General features: G+C 44.6%; 1 protein-coding gene across 7 annotated transcripts in view; it reads left to right on the top strand.

The window, feature by feature from the left end:
- Positions 1-18,478: 18,478 nt before the first annotated feature.
- The window catches only part of LOC308678415 (zinc finger MYND domain-containing protein 11), a 117,038-nt gene continuing 108,059 nt past the window's right edge, over positions 18,479-27,457 (top strand). For 6 of the 7 annotated variants that reach the window (XM_081345594.1, XM_081345593.1, XM_081345592.1 and 3 more), the window contains exons 1-2: positions 18,479-18,765; positions 19,021-19,172. In XM_081345594.1, coding sequence (XP_081201720.1) covers positions 19,138-19,172 — 35 coding nt within the window. In that variant the 5' untranslated portion in view covers positions 18,479-18,765; positions 19,021-19,137. The remainder of the gene's footprint in view (positions 18,766-19,020; positions 19,173-27,457) is intronic. The other variant, XM_081345590.1, reaches the window with a different exon arrangement.

Genomic DNA, 27,457 nt, shown 5'->3' with positions numbered 1-27,457 from the left:
TCAACCAGGAGCCCATGCTAACCTCAGGAACTTGGTGTCAAAGCTTCTCTCTGTTGGGCACTGATTCAAAAATAGTAGTTCATATCAAGCATGACATCCCTTGAAATAACAACAATATACAACAGTAAAATAGCAGAAAAGGGGACCCCCCTCCTATGCAGGGGCCAAGAAAATATACTGAACAAGTGGCCGAAATACTGCAAATGGCAACAGCTCAGCTTGTTGAAAGGGAGATATATGGGGTTTAAACTAACATGCATATACCTCTTAAAGCAGAACTTATTTTAAAAAGAAATAATGCATACAGATGCCATCCTCTCTGAGGGAATATGAGATTTCCTGGCGACTTTATCCCATTCATTTGCTGAAAAAACTTCATTGTATATTGTGGGGAAAAAGGAATGCATTACCTCAGCCATTTCCAATGGGAATTATGGAAGCTGTAGTCCAACACACTTGGAGGTTAGGGTTAGCAGGGTTGCTTTGCTCCATACAAACTTATATGAGGGGAGAACCAATTTGGAGGTAACAGGCTGCTGCATAAATTTTATTAACATCAAATTGGATGGAAGGAAACTTTTCATGGAAAGTACATTGGTTGCACAATGTGTTAAATTCTCATGTATTCTCTCACAATCTTGTTTCTGTTTATGTTAATTGTCAAAACACATCCTTCGTAGGATGCAAGCAGGAGTCTCCAAACAGCAGTGGCGTAGCGTGGGGGGTGCAGGGGAGGCCGGCCGCACCGGGCGCAACATCTGGGGGGGGGTGCGCTCGCACTGAGCTGCTCAGGGAGCCCCAAGGGCTGCACAGAGTCGGCTTGGCTCCGCTCTCGAGCTGCTCTTTCTTGCAAAGCGAAACGAGTCCGGCAGGTGAGATGGGCGGCCACATAAACTGAATAAAATAAATAGAAGCACCCAACTCTCCGCCCAGGCTCAGGCCAACCGCAAGTGCCCCGCAGGCGCCCCGGCAGGCTTGGCCGAGCGAAGATGGACCCGCCGGCCGGCTGGCCTAGCTTCGTGCGCATGCGTGGCTTTATTTAGCGGGGCTCACGTGCGAGCTTGAATGCAGCGGCTCTTGCAGGTCGGAGCCCCGCCCAGCCGCCCTCGAGAGGGACCCGGAAGCATCCCGCATGCACGCGACTCTTCTTGGAAAGTCTACGCCGCTGCGGGGCGCGTCTTTTCGACGGTGCCATGACGTCACCGGGTTAGGGGGCGCAAATTGCCCCGGGTGCTGACAACCCACGCTACGCCACTGCCAAACAGGAACGTGTAACAAACAAGAGGCTTTATTCAGCTCAAAAGCACAAAAGCACAAAAGCAAAGTCAGCGTTGGAAGGTAATTGCTCCCAATGCTTACATAGCCGGTCGAAACAGGGCCCTGCCCCCAGGTCACAAACTAGCATCCGCCCACAACCCATTATAATCCCTCCTCCCCCTTGCAGTCCCCTTTGCTGCTCTATTCTACTCACCACCCTCCGCACATTCACCAGTCCCTCCCCCCACGTCCAACAGTCCACTGGAATTCAGGTAAGCACTCCATGCAAACCCCACCCAGAAGCCCAGATGATCGACCCCACCGTATTCGGCTCTGCTGCTACATCTGCCCCCAGGTCTTTGCTGAGGCAATCCAGGTCCTGGAAGCTCGCCATGGTGACGTCGGCCCTCCCAAGTGCCGTGCTGCCAGTTGGAAAGCGGTGGGGCCAGCAGAGAGTTCGAGGCAACCAGCTGTGTCAGCGGTGGCGCGCAAGGAGGTGGCAGCACTGCTGACTGCTCAGCGGCACCCGCCGGCATTTCCTGGGCCAGCTGGCAGGCAGTGGACCCAGCAGGAAGTTCCGGTGGCTCAGCGGCACCCACTGGTGTTTGCTGGGCCAGCTGGCAAGCGGTGGAACCAGCAGGAAGCTTGTGGTGGCCAGCAGCAGCAGTGGCGAAACCCACTGATGTCTCCAAAGACAGCTGACAGTTGGTGGAGCCTGCGGGGAGCTCGGTGGCATTGGCAGTGCTGGGCAGGGAGGTGGCAACGTGGTTAGTGGCCCAGTGATGCCCTTCAACACATCCAGAACCCCGGTCAATTTGGAGGCAAGGAAAGGAGCTGACATGAGGCTCTTCCTCCCCCCCCTTGCTGAATGTCGGGCCCACGGGGCTCGACAGCCAGGTCCCCCTACCAGCGCTCCACCTAGAAGACAAGAGGATATGGATGAACATACGTCCACCCGACTGGATGGTTCAGCCATTCCCCCACTCGGCTTCCCTGGATGCTGGTGATGAAACACCCGAACCAAACGAGGTGCATGGACATCCACCTCCTTCACCCATGATGCCTCCATAATAGGATAACCCTTCCACAAAATGAGGTACTGCAACCTCTCCCTCTGCACCCGAGAGTCAAGGATTTCCTGGACCTCGAAGTGATCGCCCCTTACGGGCTCTGGGCCCCCCTCTATTGATTCACGGGACAATTCCCCAACCGGCTTCAGCAGGCTGCTATGAAAGACGGGATGTATTTTCCCCAGATACCTTGGCAACCAGAGCCGTATGGTTACAGGGTTGATGACTTCTATCACTTTAAAAGGTCCTAGGAACTTCGGCCCATGCTTCTTGCACAGTACGTGCAGCCACAAATACTTTGTGGAGAGGTACACCAAGTCCCCCACCTGGAAGGGCTTAAGGGGTTTCCTCTTTTTATCTGCCTGCTGTTTGGTTGTTTCTGCAGCCTTTGCTAGGGCTTTTTTCACTGTATCCCACAAATCCCCCACCTGTGTCATCCACTCCCTAGGTTGGCAAGGTGAGGGATCCCCCTGAACATACTCGGGGATGGGAATGAACTCATGACCAAATACCACCCTGAACGGGGAAAACCCAGTGCTACTGTGCACTACGTTGTTATGTGCCACCCCTGCGAACGCCAACAGATCCACCCAGTTGGACTGTTGATATGACACATAACATCTCAGATACCGTTCTACCATGGCATTCGCTCATTCTGCTGCCCCGTTGGTGCTCAGATGGTATGCCGAACTGAGACCCTGGGATGATCTGATAAATTGAATGAAGTCACACCAGAAGCAAGCTGTGAACTTTACCCCCCAGTCCGAGATGATTCTTTGGGGTACTCCATGTAGGCGATAGATGTGGGTTAGAAATATCCAGGCTAACCTCCTGGTAGATGGCAGTCCCTTTCAGGGCACAAAGTGCGCCTGTTTAGAGAAGAGATTGATTACTGTCCAGATTACATTGTAGCCTCTACTCTCTGGTAATTCGACAATGAAATCCATTGCGATGTCCTGCCAGGGCCTGGTGGGGTGTGCTACAGATTGTAGTAATCCCAATGGCTTCCCCATATGGGGTTTTGCGGTGGCACAGATGTAACACCCTAGGACGTAGTCCTCGATCTCCGCTTTCATTCGCAGCCACCAAAACTGCCGTCGTGCCAGGTGTAAAGTTTTTAAGAACCCGAAGTGGCCCGCCTGTTTGGCATCATGACACTGATGAAGTACCCCTTGCCTCATTATTTGTGGGACATAGATTTTATCCCCATGCCAGGCCAGACCATCCCGTCTCATCAGAAGATTTGGATGGTCTTTCAACCAGGTATCATCCTGGAGCGCTTTCTGTAACTCATGTGTCAAATCCCCCATAACAATGCGGGATACTGCTCCTGCCATGTCTTGTTGGTAAGGGGGCATAATTGCTTGCACCACCTCCTCCCTCTTACTTTCGTATTGTGGCAGTTGTGAGAGGGCATCGGCCAGGAAGTTCTTTCCCCCCGGCACGTATTTCAGAGTAAAATGGAATTGTCAAAAGTATTGAGCCCATCTGATGTGTTTCAGGGACAGATATCTGGCGTTTGTAGCACCTCCAGGTTTTTATGGTCTGTCCACATCTCAAACGGTTTTCTAGCCCCCTCCAGGAGATGTTGCCACATCTCGAGCGCCCAATGTATAGCAAAAGCCTCCTTTTCCCAGATTGTCCATGCACGTTCAGTGTTCGTTAGCTTCCTTGATGTATAGGCACAGGGTTGCAGGGAGCCATGACTGTTTTGTTGAAGAAGGATGGCTCCTACCGCAACGTTGCTGGCATCCACCTGCACCACAAACAGTAGTTCGGGGTCTGGGTGAAGCAGAATGGGTTCTCTGGCAAACAAGGCCTTCAAAGCCTCAAAGGACTGTTGGCATGCTGTAGACCATGCCAGTGGCTGCCCAGGATGAGGCTTCATTGCTGCTTGTCGCGTGCACAGGAGGTCTGTAAGGGGCAAGGCTATTGTGGCAAAGGATGGGATAGACTGCCAGTAAAAGTTGGCAAACCCTAAAAACTTTGTAGTTGGCAGCGAGTCCTCAGTGCCTGCCATTCCAGGACAGCCTTGATCTTGTTGGGGTCCATCTCCACCCCTGCCCCAGATATCCTGTACCCCAAGTAGTCCAACCGAATCCTATGGAACTCACATTTAGGCAATTTCACATATAACCGGGCCTGCAACAACTTTCTCAGCACTTGTCTCACCAAGGTGATGTGTTCTTCTATGTTGGTGCTGTAGATGAGGATATCATTCAAGTACACTAGTACTCCGCGGTACAGGTATCCATGCAGCACCTCATTAATTAATTGCATGAATACTGCAGGAGCCCCTTGCAACCCAAATGGCATAACCCGGAACTGGTAGCTGCCAAGTGGGCAATTGAATACCGTCTTCCATTCGTCACCCTGCTTAATACAGACCCTACAGTATGCCTCCCATAGGTCCAGTTTTGTAAATATTCTGCCCTTAGCCAGGTACACCAGGAGGTCCTTCATCAGAGGAAGGGGGTACAGATGTTCTACACATACCCCGTTTATGCCTTGGAAGTCCACACATAGACATTTTTTTTCTTTAAACAGGACCAGTGCTGCTATACAGAAACGGGCCAGTTGGATGAAGCCTCTGGCCAGGTTCTGGTCAATGTAGTGTCGCAACTCCTCCATTTCCTGTGGTGTCATGGCATACATACAGGGCTTGGGTAATCTAGCTCCAGGTTTTAATTCAATGGCACAGTCCATCGGTCGGTAGGGTGGCAGGATGTCGCATTCTTGTTCGTCGAAAACCTCAGCGGGGTCAGAGTACACTTCCGGGACTTGGGTCTCCTGTCCTGTACCAGCCTTGTATGCCCCTACCTCCTCGCTTTTCCTTTCAGGCTTTCCAGGGTCATGGGCTGGTGGCCGGGGACCTACCCCAATGCGTATGTTACGACAACCTCCCTTCCACCAAATCATTGGACACCATTTATCAAGCCAGGTAAGCCCCAGAATCACGGCCTCAATCATAGAGGGTATCACTGTGAACCGAAGGACCTCCCAGTGAGCCCCCATCTCCATCCGAACAGGCTCTGTTATGTGGGTAACAGGTGTTCCCCCCAAAAGGGACCCATCTACCTGTTCAAACCTGAGTGGGGTGGCTAATTGTTCCATTCCAATCCCCACCTCAGTCACTACGGCTTTACTGATAAGGCAGCGGGTACAGATGGAGTCAATCAAGGCCCTGTATATTCCCCTATATCCCGTCTGTGGGCTTACCAACATGATAGGGATGGCAAAGGGACACACCGGCGCACTCATCATAGGGTCTTTGAGTGAGTCGTCCGCGCTGTCATAAATCACCAGCTGGTGCCCAGCAGCCGTTGGTGTCTCTTCCCCCATCTGGGATGGCTGTCGGGATGACTCCCCTTCCAGCTGGTGTACTACCCGTGTCTGTTCCACAGGTTTCTTCAGTGTGATGCCGCGTATCCCAGGAGTCAGTGGGACAGCATGTGGTACTGGAACAGGACACTCTGATACTCTATGTCCCGGCTGGTTGCAGCGGAAACACCTGATTGGTGGATGGGGTGCTGGACTGGAAGCTCCTGGTGTTGCAGACTGGATCTTCTGTCCTTCCTCCTTGGGTTTCTCAGTCGATTTCCAGGGCCCAGGTGGGTTCTCCATTCTACTCTGGAATTCCTGTAAACCTATGTCCAGCTCAACTGTCACCCGGAACCAGTCCTGTAACCGGTTCGGGATGCCTAGGACAATACATGCCCGACGAAGAGCCCTGTCCAGACCTGTCTGGAAATGGTGGACCAGAAGGCGTTCCAGCCACGATCTTAGTCTATCAGCCACCTGCTGGAACTCATGGATGTATTTTATGACAGGCCAACCGCGCTGTCTCAGGGCCACTACTTCTGCCTTGGCTCGCTGGACCCGGGAGATGTCCTCAAACCTTGCCTGTAATGCCTCCAGAAAGAGACCAGCGTTGCCCAGCTCCCTGGTGTGGTCGTTATAAAGATCTGCTGCCCAGGCTGCCACCTCACTCTGCAGACTAGCCGTTACTGCCACCACCATTGCCCACTGAGATGGGTAGGCCAGGGCATATCTGTCCAGATGGCTAATGGCATGACTGAGAAACATTGCCAGGCAATCGGGATGTCCGTCGAATGACATCGGAAGTGGTGGCGGACCCCACAACCCCAAACCCCATGGTTCCATATATGACCCTGTCCCTTGTAGAGTGTTGTCGTAACGTTGGGAGCTCGCTGCCTGCCAGTCCAAAGCACCAGATGGTCTTGCTGTCTGTCTGGTAGGCACTCCGTCCGTTGATGGCCTGGTGTCCTGACCAGACCATGATGTTACCGCCGGGACGTGCACAGCAGGACCCCCCCCACCTGGGACATGCCAAGGCTGGATAGAACCTGGAACCATGGGCTAGCCGGCTGGAAACAGGATGGCCCTGAGCGAACAGGCTGTGTCTCATTGCGAGACCACGGCATGGTATTGTGTCCAGCCTCTGGGCCTGACCAAGACAGGGGGTCCCGGTACCCTATCTCTCCAAACCTGTCCTGAAGAATATCCATGGTTTGTCTGCCCGGTGCCGTGGAGTAACTCCACTTCTCCTCCTCATCGTCGGTAAGATGCCTTTCCCTCCACTCCGTTAAATGTCCTGCGGCCCTTGGCGTTTGCCCTTGACCAGGATCCAGGTGGCTGAGGGTGGGGCTAAACCACCATTTCCCCCCAGGAGCAGGGTCCCATCTCCTGAGACTCACCCATCATGGCTACCGGCCATGGGTCCCGCATCTTAGGCCTGTCGGCTGATGAGCCCCTGGCTCTGCCACTGGTATTGGTGATGCAGCTCCAGCTGGCTCTCCTTCCTCAGCCACCGGGGCAGCCCCTTGTGTTCCCTTAGCCATACCTGAGGATAGGGTGAGGTGAACAAAAAGAAAGGGTACGATGACTTACTGTCAAAACATGTCCTTCGTAGGATGCAAGCAGGAGTCTCCAAACAGGAACGTGTGACAAACAAAAGAAGCTTTATTGAGCTTTAAAGCACTAAAGCACTAAAGCAAAGTCAGCGTTGGGAAGTAATTGCTCCCAATGCTTACATAGCCGGTCGAAACAGGGCCCTGCCCCCAGGTCACAAACTAGCATCTGCCCACAACTCATTATAATCCCTCCTTCCCCTTGCAGTCCTCTTTGCTGCTCTATTCTACTCACCACCCTCCACACGTTCACCAGTCCTCCCCCCCACATCCAACAGTCCGCTGGAATTCAGGTAAGCAGTCCATGCAAACCCCACCCAGAAGCCCAGATGATCGACCCCACTGTATTCGGCTCTGCTGCTACATCCGCCCCCAGGTCTCTGCTGAGGCAATCCAGGTCCTGGAAGCTTGCCACGGCAACGTCGGCCCTCCCAAGCACCGTGCTGCCAGTTGGAAAGCAGTGGGGCTGGCAGAGTCCGAAGTGACCAGCTGTGTCAGCGGTGGTATGCAAGGAGGCGGCTGCACTGCCAACAGCTCAGCGGCACCCAAAGGCGTTTCTTGGGCCAGCTGGCAGGCAGTAGACCCAGCAGGGAGTTCCAGCGGCTCAGTGGTGCCCGCTAGCATTTCCTGGGCCAGCTGGCAGGCGGTAGAATCAGCAGGAAGCTTGTGGTGGCCAGAAGCGGCAGCAGCAAAACCCACCAATGTCTCCAAAGACAGCTGACGGTTGGTGGGGCCTGCGGGAAGCTCGGTGGCATTGGCGGTGCTGGGCAGGGAGGCGGGAATGCGGTTAGTGGCCCAGCGACGCCCTTCGATGCATCCAGAACCCTGGTCAATCCGGGGGCAGGGAAAGGCGCCGACACGAGGCTCTTCCTTCCCCCTCGCTGAATGAAAGGCCCACGGGGCTCGACATTAATGATTTTAATGGCTTTAAAAGGGTTTTAATTGTTAGTTTCATTGCAGACCACTCAGGCTCACATTTTTGAGATGGAAGACTATATAAATTAGATAAATAAATAAGCACTCTTTTATCCCAGTGTTTCTCAACTTTGGTAACTTAAAGATATGTGTGGACTTCAATTCTCAGAATTAGGCTTGAGGTGAGTAGAGAGATTCTTTCTTGCCATCTAGTGACCATCCAAGTTTTGCAGGGCAGATCTGGTTACCCTATTTTAACTATCCACATGCATCTGAGACCCACATAAGTGACTTGACTTCATTTGCGATCATATTTGTATTTGTCTAAAAGATGCAGACCGCTGCACCAAGGAAGGAGTCACAGCTGATGAAGGCCACAGCTGGATGCATATATGTTAAATATTCATTATCTATAGCAGGGGTGTCAAACTCAATTTCATTGAGGGCTGCATCAGCATTGCCGTTGTCCTTGGAGGGCCAGATGGGTGTGGCCAGAGAGGGCATGGCCTTCTGGGTGGGCATGGCTGGAGTGGGTGTGGCCTACTGGGTAGGCATGGCCAGCTCTACATCGTTCGCATCAAGGGTGCTTGTGGGGGCCTGGGCAGGAGTGGGACAGAACTGAGGGTCTCTGGCAGAAGGGGGTGGGACCAGGGCAAGTGCCAAGGCATGGTCCACTGGAGAAGCCTCACTGTTCCTCTCAGGCCATGCGGGGGGGGGGCTGGATGGTGCCACGCAGTCCAGCCCCACTTCCCCAAGGGGGCACCCAGCTGCACTTACCTCCTCAAGGCTGCTACTGCTGTGCTTGGTCTCCTTAGCCAGGTTGCTCATGATGGGTATGAGGGCAAAGTCAGAGGGAGGCCCACTCCCTCTCCATGGGAGGAGACCCAGCTTTGTATCCAAAGCTTCCTTAGCAATAGGATGGGAGACCCCCAAGATAGGCCAGGAGGAGGGGGCAAGGAGATGGTGAAAGGGCAGCAGGGCAGGACTAAGGCAGGACTTCCTTCAGACCATCCCTCCCTCTCCTTCCTTCCTTCCTTCCTTTCCTTCCCTTCCTTCCTTCCTTCCTTCCTTCCTTCCTTCCTTCCTTCCTTCCTTCCTTCCTAGAGTGGTGGGAAAATATTTGAGATGAGGGAGGGAGAAAAACAGGCAAGAAACACAGCTGCGGTAGTGTCACCCTTCATAGGAATGAAGAAATGCACCATTGCCTGGAAGTGGCCAGCACATGGCCCTCGCCTACTTCACATATCTGGCTTGGTGGGCTCTGGGGGAGGGGACGCCATGAGCAGCGAGAGTCGATGTTACCTGCGCAATGCTGCCCAGCCTCCAGCCTGCCCGGTTTCAGCAGGCAGCAAGGCGCTCTCCTCACAGTGCTAAGAGGCTGAGACAGGCAGCGCGAATCTGAAAAGTGCGATGCTGCCCTACCTGCTGGATTTTGGCAGACAGCAGGGCGCTCTCCTCATAGTGCCAAGAGGCTGAGCCAGGCGGTGTGAATCCAAAAAGAAGTGCAATGCCACCCAGCCTGTCCAGTTTTGGCAGGCAGTGGGCGCTCTGCTCACAGCGCCGAGAGGCTGAGCCGATGGCGTGAATCTGAAGAGAAGTGCGATGCCACCCAGCCCCCAGCCTGCCTTATTTTGGCAGGCAGTGGGGCACTCTTCTCATAGCACCAAGAGGCTGAGCTGGGCGGCGTGGATCCAAAGAGAAGTGTGACACCGCCCAGCCCCCAGCCTGCCCAATTTCAGCGGACAGCAGGGTGCTCTCCTCACAGTGCTGAGAGGCTGAGCCGGGCAGTGCGAAGTTTGCCAGCTTTATATCTTGCTGCCTGCTGAAACCGAGTAGGCTGGGGGCTAGGCAGCATTGCACTTCCCATCAGATTCGTGCCACGTGGCTCAGCTCTTGGCACTGTGAGGGCAGAGCCCCACTGCCTGCTGAAATCGGGCAGGCTGGGGGCTGGGTGCCATCGCGCTTCTTTTTGGATTCGCACTGCCTGGCTTAGCCTCTCGACGCTGTGAGGAGAGTGCCCCGCTGCTTGCTGAAACCAGGCAGGCTGGGGGCTGGGCAGCATGATGCTTCTTTTTGGATCTGCACCACCCAGTTCAGCCTCTTGGCACTGTGAGCACCCCGCTGCCTGCCCAAACCCCTCCCCCAGAGCCCATCAAGCCGGATATGTGAAGTAGGCAAGCACCGTTTGCTGGCTACTTCCAGGCAATGCTGCATTTCTTCATTCCTCACAAAGGGTGACACCTCCCCAGCGTGCAGCCCAGGGGCAGGACCAACACGGCAGGGACTAGTCCCTTGCTGTTTCCAGATGGCCTTGTGGAGATAAGACAGAATGCGTACAAAATTGTACATTGGCTCTTGGCTGGCCAGGGCTGGGGCCAAGGAAGCGGGGGCCGTTCCCCCACTTTTTCCAGGATGGCTTCGCAGGCCACATGAAACCACTTTGTGGGCCGGATCCGGCCCCCGGGCCTTGTGTTTGACATGTCTGATCTATAGGAAGACAGAACACAAAGAAATTATAGGTAGTAGTTGATTTATGACTAGTAGCTTAGCAACATTTCTAAGTTACGGCAGAACCCCTTAAAGATACTTATGACCCAGATTTAAAGTTCTGATGGGTGGCCGCCTTCTGAAATCATGCAATTGCATTTTGAGTGCTTGGCAAAGAGTCCACATTATGATCAACACACTCTATAACAATAATTCTGGGCTTGATTACAGTCGTAAGTTGAGGACCACTTTTACCCATTCCTGTTGGGCCAGATACATCACAAGCTGAATATCCAGTTGGAATGTGCTGTAAAATGAATTACTTCTAATTCCTTATCTTTCACAAAATCTAAGAAGACCTCAAACTTGTTCTGTCAGTCAAGGCTTGCTAGATTTTATTAGTCCAAAAGAAAACAAACTCAGTCCACACAAAATCAACAGAATTACTTTCTACTTCCTCAAATTTCATCAGTCCAAGCCACAGCTATGCAAAAGGCACATAACATTGCTTTTTCTGTTTTCCATTTACCAGGCCCTAAAATAATGCGTTCTCTGTGAGAAGAGTCATTTGATCCTTCAAATCTGCCATTCTTTTTGTGCAGTGTCAACAATCAGTATTCGTAAATCCATAAAAAACTTCCATTTTTTAAGAAAATGTCCTGAAGTAACTTTACGTGGCAACCGGGTCAGCTTCAACCTCGGAGGTCTGTTTCTAACTAAATAAATATATAGCACATTTGTACGATTTCTGACTCATGAAGATGTAGTGCATATAGGCAAATTTTGATCATGGAGATGCTGCGTGTGAGCAATGGTCATAAGTCACTGTTTTCAGTGTCATCGAAAAGGTTACTAAACGAATGGCTGTAAATCGAGGACTACCTGTATACAATTTTATAGGTTGGAAAAGGGAAACTTTAAAATTATACAGGTAATATATTACAGAACGCTTGTACTCAAAGGTTTTCTGTACTCATAACTTACCATGGAGATGTTGCAGGTGTGTGAGAAATGGTCATAGGGAAGATTACCTTTTTTTTCCAGCAGAAAGTCCATAAGAGGTTTCTAGTCACTCATAAATGTAATGATTGTCCTTTCTCCAATCAAACAATTTTGCCACCTCTGCTAATTGTGTCATCTTCATTAGCCATTCCTCTGTTGTGAGTTGGGGCATATAATAATCTTGCAGCAATTGTCATTTACAAAAGCAATTTTCCATAACAAATTTCTAATTGTCTATCCATTAGTCCAACAAGAAAAACACCAGTTTCAATTGAACATCAATCTTTAATGTTCGGAGGCGCTGGACCGAGTTGTACCCTTGCGGCCCCTGACCCGGTGCAGATCCCAGTGCGCTCCATGGTTTTCTGCGGAGCTCCGGGAGATGAAGCGTAGGAGACGGGGCCTAGAGAGCTGTTGGAGATCCACCCGGTCTGAATCCGACCGATCACGACTAAGATCCTTTACAAGGTCTTATCTCGCGGCAATGAGGATGGCGAGGTCTAATTACTTCGATACCCTCATTGTGTCCGCAGATAATCGCCCGGTCGCCCTGTTTAGGGTGACTTGCTCCCTCCTTAATCAGGAGGTGAGGGAGGATCCCTTGCAGGGTTGTGCCGAGGAGTTTAGCCAACATCTGTCGGACAAAATCGCTTGGATTCGGACCGGTTTGGACTCTGACTGGGCAGAGTCTGACGATCAGGACATGGGTGGTCTTGTAGATGTTATCTGGGAGGAGTTTGATCCTATGACTCCAAAGGAAGTGGACAGGATTATGAGGAAGCTGAGCTCCACCACTTGTTTATTGGACCCGTGCCCTTCCTGGCTGGTTTATGCGGCTCGGGAGGGAACACGAGGCTGGCTCCAGGCGGTGATATCTGCTTCCTTTAGTGAAGGTTGTTTCCCCTCCGTCTTGAAGGAGGCGGTGGTGAGACCTCTCCTCAAGAAGCCTACCTTGGACCCAGCTGTATTAAACAACTTTCGTCTGGTCTCCAACCTTCGTTTTCTTGCGAAGGTTGTTGAGAGCGTGGTAGCGCATCAGCTCCCTTTGGTCCTGGAGGAAACTAACTATCTGGACCCGTACCAATCAGGTTTCAGGCCCGGGCACAGCACGGAGATGGCATTGGTCGCTCTGGTGAATGATCTCTGGAGGGCTTGGGACAGGGGTTGTTCCTCTGTCCTAGTCCTATTAGACCTCTCAGCGGCTTTTGATACCATCAACCATGGTATCCTGCTGCAGCGTCTCAGGGGATTGGGAGTGGGAGGCACGGTTCTTCAGTGGTTTTCCTCCTACCTCCTGGGACGTTCGCAGTCGGTGTTGGCAGGGGGACAGAGATCGACCTCGAGGCCTCTCGTTTGTGGAGTTCCTCAGGGGTCGGTCCTCTCGCCTCTCCTGTTCAACATCTATATGAAGCCTCTGGGTGAGATCATTCGTGGCTTTGGAGTTGGGTATCATCAGTATGCTGATGATACCCAGCTTTTCATTTTGACCCCAAACCACCCCAGTGATGCCCTCGACATGATGTCCCGTTGCCTGGAGGCGGTCCGGGTCTGGATGGGGAGGAACAGGCTTCAGCTCAACCCTGACAAGACTGAGTGGCTGTACGTGCCAGCATCTCAGGAAATTCAGATCATTCCATCTCTCACTATGGGGGGTGTTATTACCCCCCGTAGATAGGGCCTGCAACTTGGGAGTTCTCCTAGATTCACAGCTTTCTTTAGAAGATCATATAGTAACTGTGACTAGGGGGGGCCTTTGCCCAGGTTCGCCTGGTGCGCCAGTTGCGGCCCTATCTAGACCGGGATGCCTTGCGTACAGTCACTCATGCGCTCGTGACCTCTCGGTTAGACTACTGCAACGCTCTCTACATGAGGCTGCCCTTGAGGACCACTCGGAGGCTCCAACTGGTGCAGAATGCAGCCGCGCGAGTTGTGTTGGGGGGTACTCCCATATTACACCTCTGCTCCGTGAACTGCATTGGCTTCCAGTTACCTTCCGGGTGAGATTCAAGATACTAGTAATGACCTACAAAGCCCTACATGGCATGGGTCCGGAATACCTATGGCAGCACCTGCGGCCGGCGTCAACTTCCCTCCGCCCAGTGCGCTCCCACAGAGAGGGCCTCCTTAGGGTGCCACCGGTCGGAGAATGCCGTCTGGTGGCTCCCAGGGGGAGGGCATTCTCTGTGGGTGCGCCTGACCTTTGGAACCGTTTACCGGTTGAGCTCCGGATGGCTCTCGACCTTCGCTCCTTCCGACGTGATCTAAAAACCTATTTGTTTGAACAAGCCGGCCTGGTATGATGGGTTTGGGTTTTAATTATTGTTTTAATGTAATTTATTTTTACATTTGGGCACCAGGGTTTAATTTGTTTTTAATTTTGTATTTTGGTTATTTTGGTATTTATGGCCCTGTTCACCACCCTGAGTCCTTCGGGAGAAGGGCGGTATACAAATTAAATTAAATAAATAAATAAAATAAATTATTATTTTTTTGTATCATGGTGTATATTTGAAACAAAAAATTCTGTGTTTTTTAAACAGGGTCGCCAGGTATAATAAAATGACCTCCATATTAGTTCTAAGGAAATATCAAGGTAGGCCACATTTCTTTTATGTCAACCTCCTTTTATGAGATTAAAATCCAGAACTACCTTTAGTGGAAAAAATTGTCTCTGGGAGTAAAATATTTAGAAAGAAAATGATATCACAGATACTATTAACAGTATGTTTACTTTTCCAATATGGATATTTTTGTTTTGTTTTCTGTGGCTACTTTGTGTGGTATTGAATCAAGGAAGTCAGGGGGTCCCAACCCTCAGGCCATGGATCAACACTGGTCCACGGCCTGCCAGGAACCAGGCCAGATAAACAAGCCTCATCTCTGCACACAAGGGATCCAGGCATTTCACTGCCATTTCACTGCTTATAATCAGTGTGTTTCAACATGCTTTCGGGGGGAATTCTGGGAGTTGAAGTTCACACAACTTAAAGTTGCCAAGTTTGAAAAACAATAGCCTGTTTTCCATAGTAACCATGCTATGACTTCTGTACTTCTAGTTATTAGTAGCAAATGTGATTCTTATAATTAGTTTCTTAATGTTAAAAATTATCACAAGCTTGTATCAGTAACCTATGTAACAATGAGATTGTTTCATATGTAAATTCTAATTCTGGTAATTTTATGTAGCTTACTAACGGTGCCAGTGAATTTTTCATGTCACAATAAAGCCTAGCTTTTTGATTATTATTTTTAGTTTGATTATACCTTATTGTTCATATTCCACTGTCATATTTTAGTCTATTTACTCCTCAAGATTATATGGGCCCAGATGCTACAGACTTTCAAAAAATCTATGCACTGAAATAGTATGTGGGAATGGCCTTGGTAGAGGACAAGTAGGTAGGTAGGTAGGCAGGTTGAATGCCTACAAAATATTCAGATAAGAGAGGGCATAGACAGCGGCTGCATAATGGGTGGAAAAAGGAGGCTCCAAAGGGATCCCCTTTTCTGCCAAGTTCTCAGATTGCAATGGAGATCCTGGGAGATTTGCACTTTCAAACTTGCAAGATTCTGTTAATGTAGCTTTACAATAAAGTAGGATCAGTTGGCCAACCTGGAACATAGCATAGAACAGAATTCTTTATTAGACAAGTGTGATTGGACACACAAGGAATTTGTCTCCGGTGCATAAGCTCTCAGTGTACATACAAGCAACAAGTGATAAATCATGATCATCATAATAAAATACTATTATCATAAATCATGATGCAAAACTCAGTGATAGTCATAAGATACTAAATAAAAGCAATCAACATAAATCATAAGATATAAAACAACAAAGTTATAATCATAAGATGCTGAAGGAATAGGTAACAGGAAAGATGAGAAGGATAATAGTAATACAATCCTACTAGATGGTTTGATGAGCCCTGACCTAGGGCATAAAAAAGTGATGTGGGAATTAGTTGTTTAGCAGAGTGATAGCATGGCGGGGGGAAAGACTTTGGATGTACTCCCAGACATCAGGGTCAGGAAGCGAGCTTCTTAATATATTAGATTTTTTTTTACCTCAGGGGTCATTATAGGATCTCTATATTAGCTGTTTTCAGTTCTTTTTAATATCAATAATAAGGACAATTCTTATTATTACATCTTGGTGTTACCAAGATTTACTATTCTAAGTAATCCCTATAATATTAATATTATTTAATTATTATTATTATTAATTATTATTAATATTATTCCGTGCCTTACTCATTTTTTGAATGGTTATAATTGTATCTATTTTATGGTGGCTTATAACTCAAAATAAAGAGATAAATTGAATCAGGAGTTCCACTTGAAGATATCATTACTTGCTATTACTAACACTGTCATCAGATTTATTAAGATGCAGTAATCTTACATAAATTTATGCAGGATACAAAATAAACAATAGGAAATTCAAGCAATAAATATGCAAGTACATGTTGTATCTTTTTTACATCTCCGAAATATAATATATATGCACTTTATAAATTTTAAATACACTGTATTAGAAACTAAGTCATGTTTAAAACAGACCCATAGGAATTGAGAATAGGAACTCATTACTCATTTAAACCTAAATGAATTCATCATCATTGGTATGATTTAAGTTTAGAGCAAAACCATTAAACTAAGCAAAATGAAACTAACACTCTCTATGCAGCATTTTTTTAAAAAAAAAATCTCTCTCGAATATTATTATTTTTTATTTTTTGGTTGTAAAAATTCCTCAGGCTTCTTTCAAGAGTTTTGAAAAAGTTATGAAGGAATTTGGAAGGTGTAAACAGGCTTCCCCCCACTCACCCTTCGTAGTGCTCTCCAGATGCATCTGGCTTCATTTCCACAAACACAAGACAACATTGTCTTTGTACAGGCTATGATCAGAATTGTAATCAAACAGCCAGGCCTGTGCAAAACTTAGCCAATAACTTCATCATCCTCATAAAATGGAAAGTTAATGTTATTATGTACTTTTTTAAAAAAATGGTCAGAATTTGTCTATACTGAATACAAATATGATCCCTATGATATAGTCTCCATGATTAGCTAAACTACAATGTTAATTAATAGAAATATTAACATATTCCTTACTTAGGAATATAAGTATTCTTTAACAATGAAGGAGAGTATTTGCAGCTCAGGGTTGAAATGAGGGGCCTTTGCTGCTCTCTGAGCTTGCTTGTTTACTTGCAGACATTTCATTACCCTAACTAGGTAACATTCTTTATGCTAGTAAAATAATATTTTAATAAACAGATTTCCCTTTTTTACTAACTCAGGAATGATCAGTCTAGATGATGCTCTATGAATACACTTCTTTTAACATGCTTATAAAATCTGAAACAAAGCAATTATTTCACAATTATTTTTGCACATTTACAGATTATGCAAGTCAGCTATAATTCCTATAGTTAACCAACTTTTAGTTCAAAACAAACCCAATAGTTTAAAAATAGTTTTGCAACAGATAACTACCGTAAATCAAGTTTTACATTTCTCCTAATTATAACCTGGTTAGTCTTGATATTACCTCAATATTCAAAAATATCATACAGCCCATCTTAACAGGGTGACTGTTATTCTATTTCTGTCTAATTAACATCTCACACATCCCCCAACAAAACAGTAAAAAGTTTATCAATTTTCAACCTACAAAGTGAGTCCTGCATGGAAGACTTGCCATTCATCACTGCAGTGACTCAGAATGCAGTACATATTAACACTGCAATTAAGAAGCCTACATCATCATACATTTTATTTGCAATAAGAAAACCCACCTATTTTAGAAACCTGTATATTAATTCTGTGCCAAAATCAGTTTCATAATTTTGCTAGTTCTTTATCTTTGTAAAAGAGGCTCCATTTTTAAAAAAACCTCTAAAGACTGAGTGCCATTGTTTTGTGTCAATGACTTCCATAATTTTCACGATGTGAAGATTTGAAAAGGGTCCATAGGAATTTCTTCACGATTCAATGCACTGAATTCCTTTTGATCGAATGGAATAGCACACAGCTGGAGAGGCGATAATCACGCAGGCAAATGACTGTTCAATGAAAGGCAACCTTTACACATACCCCTTGGCCACCTATAACCACAGAAGTGCAAAAGCACAACACCCCAGGAGTTTCACCAAAATTCTCTTCCTTTGAAAGGAATTTCACAATCAAATCTTCTTCCATCAAACAGAATGATCACAGAATACAGATTTTTCCCCCTCCCGGCAGTTACGATTTCGTCTCTTTATTAAAAAAAATCACTGAATTCCATGGGATATATTTTCAAAAAATATCAATAAATTTGGGTTTACCACACTTAGAATGTAATCATCTAAATGATTGCATCATTTTAATTATTGTCACCTTTAAGTTGGTCAAATTTTTTAATGCCTAATGATCACCTTAGCTTTTTTAAAAATTACTTTCCACCGCAAAGATAAGAAACCATGAGTACAATTCATGCAATGCTTAGAAACCCAACGATCCTTGTTAATTCTTTGTACAGAGCATAATTGCTCTTTACTGCTTCCAAAAATCTTGCAATTTTGGACATCACGGAAGTATGATTTAAAAAAAAAAATCTTCCAAAATACGATGGCAAGAAACGAACTATCTTCCCGTCATCTCTTCATATTGCAAATTTAGACTATCGCAACTCAGTAGAGATCGTTCCAATAGTTGGAAAAATTGCCTTCTAGAATACCATCCGTATCTCTATGCTACATTTGAGAGAGAGAGGAAGGGGAAAGGGGGGGGGGAGAGTGGAAACGAAGAAAAAGAAAGAAAGCCACGGCAACTCCATCAGACGCCACTAGAGTTCTCCTTTTTCCGAGGATCCGAGGCTGTATCCTAAATCCTGTTTATCCCAGAAAGCTAGAAGTGTGCAGACGGCCAGGAGCGAGGAGAGACAGAGAGGGAAAAAAAATTCAGACACAATAAAACTCCGATGGGGAAAGAAAATATGTAGCAGGCGGAAGAAGCAGCCGCGGCCTGGAGCAGGAATTGCAAACTTTAACCTGGGCGAACTTCTTTTCTTCCGCCTGCAGAATCTGCAACTGGTAGAGACGCAGCCGGACAAGGTGAGGGACCCCGGCTTCAGTCGGGGTGGAAGAGAAGGAAGAAGAAGAGGAGGGGGAAAAGGGGGGGGGGAGAAGAGAAGGGACCGAGGGGAAATCAGCGAAAAAGCCCGCTTTTGCAATCCCTGCGGTGCAAATCTTGAGTGTCTTATTCCCTGGCTTGGAGGGAGTAAGGAAAGAAGGAGGGACGGGGGCAAGGAGGTAGAGGCGGCGGCTCGGGGTGTTGGTGAGAATTCTTGTTTTTTCTTTTAAAAATAGGATGGAGGATTATAAACATGGCGCCTTAAAAAAAAAACTACAAAACCCGGGTCTGCTAGAGTCAGCCGCGGGAGGGAGAAGAAGGTTGAATGCGACGGGGAGGAGAAATAAATACCGATGGGGGCAAAGATAGAGATGCAGCGGCTCCGGAGGTGTGTGTGTGGGGGGGAAGGAGGTTGCACAAAATCAGAATACAACGAGGGTGGGGGAAGAAGGCAGAGTACTAACCGCCTGGGGAGCAAGCCTACTCGCTCTTGCAGAATGCATGGGAGGGGGTCTCTTTCTCACTCCACCTTTCCTCCTTTCTTCTATCACCCCGACCCGTTTCCTGGAACCCCGTGTGAATCCGGGGGTGCCCCTTGCAACCCGGAGCGGGAAAGGCTCATCTGTTCAGCCTAGCTCCCGCACGAGACGGGGGACTGCGGCGAGGAAGGGGCTTCCCGGACCGACCCCCCCAACCCCCCCGCCGCGACGGCGGCCACCTGCGGGGAAGGGGAGGGAGGTCGCGGAGGAGAAGGGGTGTGTGCGTGAGCCCATCGCGAGGCGGGAGCAAAGGACGGGTTGGGGAAAAATTCCGTCCCCGGGAAGGCCTGCTCGGACGGGGAACCTGGGAGTCGCGTGACCGGAGAGGCCTGGGCGGGTCGCCGCTCTTCGCAGCCGCAGTCTTCTGGATGGGCCTCCCGCTCGGAGACGCCCGCGCTCGCTTGCTCGCCTCGCTGGGGCGGCTTTGGAGCAGGTCTGGGCCGGATAATGGCAGGCAGGCAGGGGTGTGGGCAAAGAGGAGGAAAGGCAGGCCTGAAGGGAAGGGGGCTTCGTGGTCTGGGCCGTAAAAGCCTCTCCCCTGGGCTCGGGCTTGGTTTAATCCTGGCTTAAAGTAGGAAGGGGAAGTTTTTGCATCCCTCAATAAAAGGGAAAGGAAAGAAGGTTGTAGGTAGCCTTTGGAAGTGGAAAATGGTGGTGGTGGTGATGAGGATGTTCATAATAATCGATAGTAGCATCAGACTGTCTTGCTTTTGCAAGGATAGAGGGTTTGAATTCAGCCTGTCTGGACTTAAGTAATATGCCTCTTAGGAGGTTTGAAGGACACGGGTACCAACTTCCCCCCCAAAAAAGAACCCGAGACGGGGGCAAAGGGAGGCACCTTCCAAAGATCTTTCTGACCTTTATAAATTGCTCACGGAGAGTTGCCTTAGTCTTTCCTGGAAAAGATTTTACTCGCTTTTTTAATCAAATTAGTAGTTACTGCTAGTTGAGTCTATAATGGACTGACATAGTATATCTCCAGTTTAATGGATAGCAGATTTATGTTAATCTGGCTGAGTTGCTAATAGTCATTATTTTGTATTAATTAACACACTTTTGTTTTCCTTTTAAGGATACAGGGTTATCTAGAGAATAAAGTCCAAATGCATAAGCCAGAATGAACTTGGTGTGTTTTGTTTGCTTATCTGTTCAATTTATAGCCCACCATTCCTTGAGCTTGCTAACAGTCATCCTTGTACAAGAAGCCTGGAAAAGATTGAACAGGCTGTTCTCTTGTGGCTGGTTGTGGGGATTGAGATTCCTCTGTCAGATACAATGATTGGGTTGACTTGGTTTTGTGTTCTGCTCCTGCTGTAAGGTTAAGAATTATTATGTGTGTCTAAAGATATAATAATGTTTTAGTAACAGATTTATTTGCTGTACGCAAAGCCCAACCTTAGTGTTTTTACCATCTAACCAAAGCTGGACTTGCTTAAGTTCAACAGAGTTGATACAGAATTCTTCAGGGGTTGTAGCTTGTTGTGATCTGGATTGGATACTTGCCATTTATTTTTATCTAAGGGTGTTGTTTCCTTGTCCCCCACTTAATTAGGTGTCCTTCGAGAAGGAATTTTCTTACATAAGATCTCCATTTTAAACTACACTGAGCAGACAAGTAAAAAAATATTGATATACATGTTCAATTTTTCCACATGAAATTCATATTTAATCCAGGAGCTGATCCACCAGTGATGTGTACATTGCAAACCTTTGCTCTCCAAAAGAAAGCAACAAAACCCACATAATTAAATATAATATCAAATGAAGAAAAAAGTAGATTTTTTATTATGTTGAATTTTTTTTAAAGAACAATGTCTCAAATGTGAATTTCATTATCCAATTTTACCAGCATTAACCCATTTCAAAACAACAAATTGAATCTCTGTTTTTGTTTTCACCTGGATGTTTGGATTCCAGCATCTAAATCCTACAAGATCTTTTAATTATGAGAATCATAAACAAGATAGAAATTTAGCAAAAAATGGAGTTAGTTCTATTGCATTGCCATTATCAAATGTACAAAACTAGTGTTTGGAATAATAGGGTGTTAAGACGGACTTTCTTTGGTATCTGTGGTCTTATGAATATACTGTTCTATGTGACAGCTCATGTTTTAAATATCATTCCATACTGTAACCAAGTCAGGTAATGCTTGAAATCTCTCCATTTTGGGGTAGATTTATCACAGCATCTCTCCTCTCCAGGACTGAATTGGAAGCCCACTCTTAAAAGGTATAGCATTTCAAGAGGTCTTACAAGAATTTATGATTGGTCCTATCAGAGCCATGGTTGAAATCTGGAATAGGGTCAGATGGCTAATTAATAAAAATCCTTTAATTTTTGCAAAATAGTTCTCAGTAATGAGAATTAAAACAACAAGGTAGATGGGTGGAATGCATTCTAGTAGATTTTATTCCGCTAGTCATTACTGACTATAGGAGGTGATGTCATCTCTGTTGTCCGAGGACCTTTCCGTGGTGATGTGGTCGACATGATGTCATGGAGTACTGTTACCTTCCCACCGAAGATGGGTAGAGTGCATTTAAGGAATTATTATTTTAAAAATGTTTGGTTGGTTGGGGTTTTAATACATCTTAACTATTGTTTTAACCTTGGGCATTTATTTAATTCGCTTTTAACTTTTGTATCCTGTTTTTATTTATTGCCCTGTACACCGCCCTGAGTCCTTCGGGAGAAGGGCGGTATAAAAATGTAATAAATAAAATAAATAAATAATAAATAATAAGCCCAGTTCATAATCAGCCCAGATAATAAAGAGTTGTATTCAAAAATTGGGCAATAGGTTGGACTAGAAGATCTCCAAAGTCCCTTCCAGCTCTATAATTCTATGAAATTATTGTATTGACTGGATTAGTTTCAGTTTGTGACATCTGAAAATTTGGAGAGTCTTAAGAGATAGGTAAATATAGACCAGTCTTTAATCTTTTGTGATTAAGGTGGTTTGAGAGGCTGGTGGCTTCTTGGCTATAAGCAGCAATCCAGTAATTTTGTTATTTTAATCCTAACCCTAACCCCAATTAAATAATTTCTGTTATTGCTATACTATATTTTTTATTAAAAGATGTCAAGTAAATTACAATTTTAACAGTACTATCTAGGCTACATTAAATCAATAAAAATAATGGAATAAAATGATAAAGATTATTCCAGTATTCTCCTCCTCATTAAATTTTCTGTAGATCAGCTCTAATTTCAGAAAGTGAAATGAAAACAGACATTCTGTCTGAAAATTACCTTGAGTTTGGAATATTACATAAAATTAAAGTTTCAACAGAAGATTTTACATTACTGCAATTTGACAACTCTCTTCAATGCTAATAGATAAACCCTTTAAATCATATTTATGAATTGGGTAGGCTTCTATTTTCTTTATAATTAATAAATGGCAAATGTAACTGTTGTGTAGCTGAAAGATCTAGCAGACATTTTTTTATAAAATCAGTCCATATCCTACAAACAAAAGGTGAAATTAATTTTTGACCAGAAAATTGTTTGTTTTGATCTGTTATAACATGTGAAACTTGTTTAAGTTGTTTTCTTCATAGTTGAGGGGCTACTTGCCCAATCATAACCAAGTTTTCATATGTCTTTTGGACTGGCAATCTAAGTCTTAGGTATTTCTATCAGATAAAACATGAGAAAAACGAGATAATTCTGCAGGACATAAATTAACTTGACACTTTTCACATTGGCTTCAAAGTAGGCTACAAGCCAAAGATTGCCTTCCTTTGCCTGATGAGTGATCTCTGTCTGATAGTTAAGAAAATAACTCTTTTAGTACTTTATAAGTTTTCAGTGATTTTTAATGCCATCAACTATGATATCTATCCATTTGAATCCTTCTGGACATTTGGAAATAGGAGCACTGCTTTAAATTGCTCTAGTCTATTCACACAATCTCTCAGTAACATTTTTATGTTAGACACTAACACTGTTTTGCAATTGTTAATTGGCTGTATGAGAGCAAATAAACTAAAACTAAATTCAAATAAGTGTAGAACTAGTTGTAGAGGTGGCAGTTTATGTATCTCTTTGTTATAGAGCCAATTTGATCAAGTGATTAAGGCACCAAGCTAGAAACCCGGAGACTGTGCTTTTATCCCACCTTAGGTGTGAAAGAAGCCAGCTGGGTGATTTTGAGCCATTCTTTCTCAGTCCAACTCATGTCATAGGGTTGTTATTGTGGGAAAAATAGTAGGAGGAAGGAGGTCATCACCTTAAGTTATTTTAAAAATAATAAAGGCTGGCTGAAAAAATCCCTAAATAAATTATAGATAGACTTGTTTTCAGAAACTAGTATTTACTTTGAGAATGTTCCTCTGATTTCTTAGATTGAAGCCAGAATCATCATCTTTCACCTTTGGTCAATACTTTCACTTTTAGAAGGAAATAACCTAAAGTGATGTAGATATAAAATTGCCTCTGTAGATTTCAAATCGCACAAAATTCTGGAAGAATTGAAAGAGACAATTCTACACCTGTCCTAAAAACATCATACTGGCTACCAGTTTGTTTTCAAATGGGATACAATTTGCTGGTTTGTTCTCTTTGAAATGTTATTTGGCTTGGGCTCAGATTTCCTGAGAAAATGCCTTTGTGTACCCGAGAAGTTTCTGTCCTCACCACAATTACTGAATTCATTTGAAGAGGTGTGTCTATACCTACCACAGGCTTATCTCTTGGCAACTTGTTCCAATTCTTGCTCCAGTTTTTTGGAATCAATTCTGAACTGAAAAAAAGTAAATTCTTTGCTTTAAAACTTTAAAATTATGGTTTTGGACAGGCATTTAATTTTTGATTATTTTGATCTATTTTAGTTTCATGGTTTTAAATTGCTTTTAAGGTTTAATTTTTGTGTGTGTAAGCTGTCAAGAGACTTTAGTACTGGTATTATACAGTCTCATACTATCTGTACTACTACTAATAGCGATAACGTTGTGTGATATATGAATGTATTTGGTTGGGCCTGACAGATGAAAACTGTAAATCTGAAGCATTTATACTTTAATTTAAATATTCTAAAACAATGCATGGTATGATTCTATTGCTGTGGCCAATTGACTAGTGTACTGGCTATAAATGTTATGTTACAGCTTTCACTTTATAATAGGCCAAATCTGGGCTGCAAAGTTCTAAATTATCAATTGATTTCAATACCGTAGAAAAAATCAGAAAAGTCTAACTTTGCCTCTTTCCATTGGTCATCCAGATTTTTGCACCATAGATATTGCAGGCTCACACTGTCTCATCCGTAATTTCTATTTGTCATCATAGCAGCCTTGGATCAAAGAGAAGCTTAAATTATTTAGGATTTTCATTAAGAGAGATTGAGGGTTCAAAGCAATGCTCCTCAGCTGTCTCAGTTCAGAATAATTTTTCTTTATGTAATACTGTCAGTATTTACATTTTGTTTAGAGTACAAAAAGTGATAAAGTTTCTATAAGTAAAACAGAGTCATTGTCAACAATGTGGACAGATTGATTACAAAGACAGGAGTTCATACCTACTGTATCTGAGAAGCTGAACTCAGATGCTTTGAAGGCGTGTAGAGAATTGGAGAGAATAATTTGCATTAGAACATAATTTGGAGATTTAATCTCCAGAATCTCCATTTTAAATGTTTCTGCTGCTGTGCTTAGGAATGTTTTTATTCTGGTAAAGAAATATATGCCAATTTAATCTTTGGGAAGAAATTACCAAAAATCTTTCCAAGAATCCCATACTTAAACTTATTGGAGTCTGCTCAAATTTATTGAATGTGGTGGAGGTGGATGACTTAACAATTTTTATTTTATCATTTTATTATATTTATCCAGAAAGTGTTAATATCTGAAGCAGTGGCTTCAACTAATACTTAGAATTCTTTTGGTCTTTCACTATGGTGTTCCAGGTGGGACCAAAATCTTTTTGTAGTCCATTTTTCCACCTTATTATTTGTTGTTTTAAGTTATTAGGCCTATAATGATTAAGCCTGTGTTCAAATACACTTTTCTATTATACAGTATCTCAGAAAGAGTTAGGTTAATGTGTTTAGGCATACTGTTTATTTGGAAAAGATTTAATCAACAAATTAAGTGCATTTTTTTTAAAAAGTGAGTTCATGCAACTTTACAATAGGAATGTATATTAGAACAAATTAATCTAGATTAATTCTCTCAAATGGACGGTCACCAAAAGGTTGAAAATGTATAGGGATTATTCTATATATGGTATTTTTAAAGAGATTAGTAGTTTTTGTTACTGTATTTTCCTGGCACTCTCAATATAGCAAAATGAAGACTTTAAAATATTAGGGCATTAGGAAATGTTCCCTTGTTTATTTGAGCATAGTAGTATTAGGGTTTTTCATTACAGTTATTTTATAGAATTGGAAGGTGAAAAAAAACTAATTCAAAATGGTCTTAAAAGAAGTAGAAACACTCAGGATATCAAATTATTGAATATGTTACAGTATGGTTTGTATTTTGGTATTTTGACATTGGAATGTAGTCTTCTGCAGGTCTGGTATTATTTATTGTGACAAAGTAGAAATAAGATGGAAAAAACTAGATGGAAAACTTCTGAAAAGTACCAATTATTTTTGCTGAATGTTCATCATTGTAACCCTAGTACTCTTATACATAGTAATTTGCAAATGTTGGTTAATCCTTTAGAGCAGATATGTCAAACTCACGGCATCATGTGATGTTGCGCAACGTATTGGCATGGTTTTGCCATTGAGGTGATGGGGTGGGCGCGGCTTCCGGATGACGCGTCTTGCCCATGGGCCAGCAGTTTGATACCCCTGCTTTAGAGCCAGTGATGATCTAAGAGAATACAGTTAGTTTGTGGAGTCCTTGGTGGAGAACTTAGTAGTTTTCTTACAGACATTTCATTACCATACTGAGCAACATCATCAGTGCTATGATGCTATGTTTTGTTTGTTTGCTTTACTATCTTAAGTTGGAAGTACAGTACAGTCAGGATCATTGTGTTTCACAGGCTTGCATTTAAAACATGCTGAACCATCAAAGAAATGATTACCTATTTGCTGTTGGCTTGCAGCCTTGCTATACTGTCAAATATTTTACATTTGAAGTAATAAAATCTACTTTTTAATAAGCTATTCTTTAGTAATCTGCATAGGCAGGCACCTATTTTTTGCTTATTATTGTTGGTACTTGCTGATTATCTTATGGTTTATTTGCAAATTATGTTTCTGTTTTCATTGTTGCACAGGAATTTAATTGCTCACTGCTGTTGTTACGTATTAGAAAAAAAGTGTTTTTCCCCTCATTAATTAAAAGCAGTATTCTAAGATAAATCTATTGCAATACAACCTAACACTGAAAAATAATCATAGCATTTCTTCGAAGGCAATGATGATAATTGTTATAATGTTGCTTATTACAGTTTTGTGCAGTAGAGTTTTGTCATTTAATGAATGTTTGGAATGATAGTTAATTTTATTGGTTGCTAATTAGAATGGCTGTATATTATCTAAACAAGTTCATAAGACCAGCTTGGTCTGTTTACTGGTAGAAGGCTTAGTGAATTATATATATTGACTATCCTGATTTCTAAAAAAGTGAATTGCTACAAAAGTAGAAGACAGGGAAATGTGTTTATGGACTGGAAAGATATGTTGCACTCCTTAGCAGGAACTTACGCTTTAGTATTACTTTATTTAATAGTTTATTTGATTTGATTTGATTTGTATCCCACCTTTTTGCATTGGTGATCACATAGCAGAAACTTCAGGAACAATACAATATGAATGCGCCTGGTGGCGCAGTGGTTAGAATGCAGTACTGCAGGCTATTTCTGATGACCTCAGCTTGGCAGTTTGAGTTCGAGGCTCACAGGCTCAAGATTGATTCAGCCTTCCATCCTTCTGAGGTCGGTAAAATGAGGACCTAGATTGCTGGGGGCAATATGCTGACTCTGTAAACCACTTAGAGAGGGCTGTAAAGCACTGTAAAGTGGTATATAAGTCTAAGCGCTATTGCTATTGCTAAATATGTTTTACTTGCCAGAGAAATGTAATGCTAATTTGTATTGGTAGGTATATTTATAGCCAGCCTCAAAAGTCTGGGTGGTCAAACACTAAATATGCTGTCTGGTAATGTTGATG

The sequence above is a fragment of the Vipera berus genome (genome assembly GCF_964194415.1).
Source record: "Vipera berus genome assembly, chromosome: Z".
Lineage (NCBI taxonomy): Eukaryota > Metazoa > Chordata > Lepidosauria > Squamata > Viperidae > Vipera > Vipera berus.
The sequence above is the reverse complement of the archived record's forward strand: the minus strand, read 5'-3'. Positions and strand labels throughout refer to the sequence as shown.